Here is a 5,430-nt window from a genome sequence, read left to right as displayed (position 1 = left end):
GTAGACCAGGCTGGCCTCGAACTCAGAAATCCGCCTGCCTCTGCCTCCCGAGTGCTGGGATTAAAGGCGTGCGCCACCACGCCCGGCTACAAGCACACAATCTTACAAACACTCAAAAATCTAACACACACACACTTCAGGACACACAATGATGTCCATTAGCCACCATGCAAATTCAGTTATTCGCACTCATAGTTATTCTCCAGTCTCAGCTTCCCACCTCCTCGGCTCACAGACATGGTCCTCCCATAACTCAATGACTGACTTTGTCAGATCTTCCTGTGCTGCTTCTTGTGGAATTCTGTCTTAGATTTAGGGTCTCATGGATCCAGGGTAGTCTCCAACTTACTTTGTGTGACTGGGTACCCTTGAACTCTCCATTCTCTCTGTAACTCCAAAGTGCTGGGAATTTGGTTATACAACAATATGCCAGAGTCCTGAACAATTTTTTTATACATTTGTTTGCCTCTTCATTGATAATATATATGCATGGATATCTGTGTGTGTTTGTGTGTACACTCGTGTGTGTATGTGAGAAATCATGGAACACAAATTACTAAAGATTTATTTTATTCATTTAATAATATCTTTGCCTTTTGATGCTCTATCTATATAACAGTGATGATGCTGGTACTCACTGTGTAGACCACACTTGTCTCAAACTCAGAGAAATGTGACTGCTTTTGTTTCCAAAGTCCTGAGATTACAAGCCTACACAACCATATCCAAATGATTGATTTAATTTGTGAGTAGGGTTCGGGAAAGAGTTGTGGTCCATGAGTGCCAGTACTTGCAAAGTCCAGACAAGGAGATGAATTCTCAGATTTTGAGTATTAACCAGTTCCAAGCTAACTGATGAGAGTTATTGAAACAAAATACAGACTCCCTTCAATGGGAATGTGTTGAGCCATTCCTTCGGCCCTCATATGCTTTCAAACAGTGTGTGAATATATGTTTGTTTGTGTGTGTGTGTGTGTGTGTGTGTGTGTGTGTGTGTGTGTGTGTGTGTGTGTGTGTGAGTCTCTGTGACTGTTGGAACCTCTATGTGCTCTTCTATATTTGTTGTCATTGTGGACATGTGGAGGTCAGAGGACAAATGGTGATGTTACTTCTCACTTTTGTTTCCTCTCCCTTGAGCCTTTTCAGCATTCCCAAACCTCATTCCCTCTATTTATTACTTTCATTCTCTATTCTTCTCCTTCTCTTTCACCTTTCTCAATTCCTGTTATTTTGTCATTCAGGTTCAAATCCCACTGACATTTTTTGTTTTCCTTCAGGATACAAGAAATACCATCAAGAAGATCTGTGAATTCCTGGGAGAGAATTTGGAATCAGGGGAACTGGAGTTAGTTTTGAAGAACATTTCTTTTCAGATCATGAAAGAAAGGATAATATCTCAGTCTTGTCTCTCAAATATAGAAAAACATGAATTCATTATGAGAAAAGGTAAAGACATACTATATTTCTGAGGTGTATATGAATACACATGGGATTTCATGTGATTGGGGAAGGAAGATGACACCAAGTTGGTTTTATGTGTTACCTTGTTTAATTTATTTATTCATTTCCTTCTTTCTTTGTTAATATGCATGGATATATGTATGGTGGGCATACATGATCACAAGTGTTGTGATGCATCCTTATACAGGTGTGTGTGGGTGTATACATGTATGCATACTCAAGAGGATTCCTAAAGGAAGTATTGAGTTTCTCCTGCTTTCACTCTGTTATTCTCTATGTGATAGAGTCCCTCCATGAACTCAAAACAGGATGATTTCAGTTCCTCTAGCTAAGCAGGTTTACCTAAATATCCCCCCTTTCTCTATCCTGAGATTTGTGAGCACAAACTGTTACTATTCTTACCCTGCTTTCATATAGGATTTGTGGATCTCAACTCCAGTTCACCCAGGTGAGAGATAAATTATCTGTCTACCGAGCCACCTCTCTCATGCCCATTTTATACTTTAAATCCTTGAAATTTTCATTTATCAAGTATGAATTGCAACATGATATTCTCAAATTTTTTCTATTGTTTCTCCTTATATCTCCTATTCAATTTTAGCCCTTCTATCACCTAAATTCTTCTTTCCACTCTAATGTATCAAGTGTTATATTTCATTTTCCTCTTCTATGGTTCTTTTTCCCCCTCAAAACATAAGCCCACACATATCTCCAAGTATAGACATATTAATATTAGGTATGATTTTTTTCATATTAAAGAGAAACCTGTGGTTCTCATGTGTTTCTGAAGACTATGTTTTTTTTTTATTTATTTTTGGTGATTTATTTTAGCGACTATGCAAATTGTGACTAAGATGTAATTTACTGCCTCCATAGACTTAGATATAAAAATGCTAAGAGAAAAAGTAATATGGTTACAGATTTGCTCCACCAAGTAAATATGTGAATATGTATGCATGCATGTACCTTTGCATTTGTCTGTATGCATGAATGTACCTTTGATAGTGTTTTTGAAGTTATTGGAGATTGAATTGCTTCATGCTCTGAGTGTGTGTGTGTGTTATGTATAAATAACTGCCTCCTATCTTTTTTCTCTTCTGATTGCCAGTCCCCAAACAATTCAAAGAACACAGAGTTCCTCACTTGTGACAAGGAGTGCCCTGTAATGATTCACTCCCTCAGAGATAAGTCTGCTAAATGATCAAACAAGCACTGACTACCATTAGCAGCAGCCTACATCCATTGTTATCAAAACCAAACTCCATTTGCTCTACCAGTGGTATTCCCCCTCAGATGCTTTTAGAACCAACTGTATCAACTATCCTTGGTTAACCTGGTTTGCATTGAGTATTCCCTTCTGCACTAAAGAGATGTAATATGAGAAGGAATGGAGTTATCCACCTATATGAAAATGAGAAATGACTGAAACAAATTCATCCCTGCTACTCTAAGAAAGAACAGATAATTCACAACAACTGATCTCAGATTGGTTCCTTTTGAAAAAAATCAGGAGATGATTATCTTTAAAACAGTTATCAAAACTATGGTAACTTTTCCTGCCAAAGGCATAACACCTCTAGTACAAAGTTTAAAAACAAAGAAATGTGATCATTTATTTATAATTGTAGGGTCTGCCCAGTTTTAAGTTAGGGGAAAGGTGATCTTTAGGCATCTACACAGGAATATTGACACAGTTAAATTAGGAGACAAGCTTGTTCATCAGACCTATCACAAGATCTGTCTTCACCTTTTTATCAATGTTTTTCAGGCATCACAGGGGACTGGAAGAGTCACTTTACAGTAGCCCAGGCTGAAGCCTTTGATAAAGCATTTCAGGAGAAAGCAGCTGATTTTCCTAAAGAGCTCTTCTCATGGGAATAATTAACACTGTAGACCTTATTGGGATACTCTCTATGATTTGTTTTCCTTGTACTTGTTTTTGATTTAGGGATGTGGCATAAAAATTACTAATTAATCTCAGATACTGTAGCAATCAAGTATTGTGCTAGAGAAGTGACTCCAAGGATAAAGAATCTTGTTAATGACCATGAGGATCTGAGTTCAATCCTGGCACCAACAGAGTTGAAGGAGAGAAGTAGTTCCCGAAATTATTCTTAGACTTCCACAAATGCACCATGATGGCTCCACCCATAAAATTTCTGTAATTAAAATATTTCTTGATGTCAAATCCTTACAATAATGAAATAATTATACAAATTTGATTTCTGAGTGTTTCAGAAATTTAAAGAAAAGTAAAATTCAGAAACAATCATGACATTGCTCTTTGACCACTTCTGGACACCTCTGTGTCTGGCCCTCTGGGTTGCAGGTGACTTTCGAATCTTAGTAAGGATTTTCCTAAAATATGACCAGCTGTTGAAAATCCAGGTCATGAGCCTACTCACTTTTTATGGTTCTCTACTTATGGAAGTAGAAACTTATACAGTTTGATAAGAAAGGGATACAGCTGCTTTTGATGTTTCTTAACTTCTCCCACCCCTTTCCAGGGAAGCTTCAGGCCTGGACAAGCCATGGAGCAGTAGAGTGCTCCTGATACCTTTGAAGTAGAAAAGATGCCTGCCTGTTTGTGTAACAGGCTGGGGAAGATTCCATTCCACAGCTAATCAGATTGGCCTCAGAAAAAAATACTAACTTATTCTCTTTGTTCCTGGATTTCAGTGTAGAAGATTTCTGTATTTTTTTTAAATACAATTTTATTTCTTTCAATGAATTTAAAAAATAAAAACATTTGGAACAAAAACAACAACAAAAGTATAGTTACTTCTTCTATTGCTTGCATTGAATAAATGCTTTAAAATATCATTATATTTAATAGTTCTCCATCATTTCACTTATACTCAATAAAGTTGGTAAACAAAAAATAGAAAAAGAAACAATCATGACTATTTTTTTTTATTTAATGTCTCTAAACTTTATTATTCAGTCTACTCTGAGAGGTGTAAGTAAAGACTGAGACTTAGTACCTTACTCTGGGGTATTGGAGATATGTAGGCCAAGCTGAGAGGAATACCAGGGACATTCTTCAGTTCTCTGTGGTAGAAGTGTCAAACAGATGATCTACAGAGAGAATAATATTTTTAGAAATAGGAATAAGATGTTTGAGATGGTAAAGAGAGGGTTCATGTTATATAGAGGCAATTTTTATTTATGATATTCTCAAATGATCTGACCTAGACTAGCAGGTTATTTAAAGACAAAATTAGACTGTTTCACTCACTCTTCCAACAGAGCCTTTGTGAATGTCTTGGGTTTTTCTCATTTTCAAATTGTTTCATTTTATTTTTCATGATCAGATGATTAATTTTTGTCAGAATGTGTAAGTGACCCCACTATCCATTTAAATAATAAATACTTCATAGTGTTGAAATTGTTACCAACACAATCCAACCACAGTACTGAATGCACATTAAAGCATGGTAAATGGTTAAATCTTGTACCTATTATAATAAATCTTTACCCATGGATGAAAGGAAATTGGGTGTTTGGTGAGCACCGTTCAGGTCTGTACATACTTTTTTGAGGACTGTTAAATCTACAGTAACATTCTCATAATATTGCATTTTTTCCTTATTGATTATTGATTGTATTCTGTTGTCAATAGTATGCATGATAGAGTAAAGGATACAGAGGCCATAACAAAGCAAGCAGAGTACTCTAAAGAAAACTGATGCTGTATTTCTTCTACTGCATTTTCTAGACGTGATACCACAATTTCTAAAGCATTTTATAACTCACTTAAGGAAATACAGGAGAACACTGCTAAACAGGAAGAAGTCCTTAAAGGATTACAGGAAAGCACTGGTAAACAGGTAGAAGTCCTTAAAGGGGAAATACAAAAATCCCTTAAAGAATTCCAGGAAAACACAAACAGGTACTGGAATTGAACAAAACCATCCAAGATCTAAAAATGGAAGTAGAAACAATAAAGAAAACCCAAAGGGACACAAC

General features: G+C 36.3%; 1 protein-coding gene across 5 annotated transcripts in view; it reads left to right on the top strand.

Moving 5' to 3' along the window:
• The window catches only part of LOC110298916 (bile salt sulfotransferase-like), a 37,867-nt gene extending 32,924 nt beyond the window's left edge, over window positions 1–4,943 (top strand). For 3 of the 5 annotated variants that reach the window (XM_021168457.2, XM_021168458.2, XM_021168456.2), the window contains 2 exons: window positions 1,278–1,446; window positions 3,230–4,943. In XM_021168457.2, coding sequence (XP_021024116.1) covers window positions 1,278–1,446; window positions 3,230–3,342 — 282 coding nt within the window. In that variant the 3' untranslated portion in view covers window positions 3,343–4,943. The other 2 variants (XM_021168459.1, XM_029479511.1) reach the window with 2 other exon arrangements.
• Window positions 4,944–5,430: the final 487 nt, after the last annotated feature.

This window comes from Mus caroli, chromosome 7 (genome assembly GCF_900094665.2).
Source record: "Mus caroli chromosome 7, CAROLI_EIJ_v1.1, whole genome shotgun sequence".
NCBI lineage: Eukaryota > Metazoa > Chordata > Mammalia > Rodentia > Muridae > Mus > Mus caroli.
The sequence above is the reverse complement of the archived record's forward strand: the minus strand, read 5'-3'. Positions and strand labels throughout refer to the sequence as shown.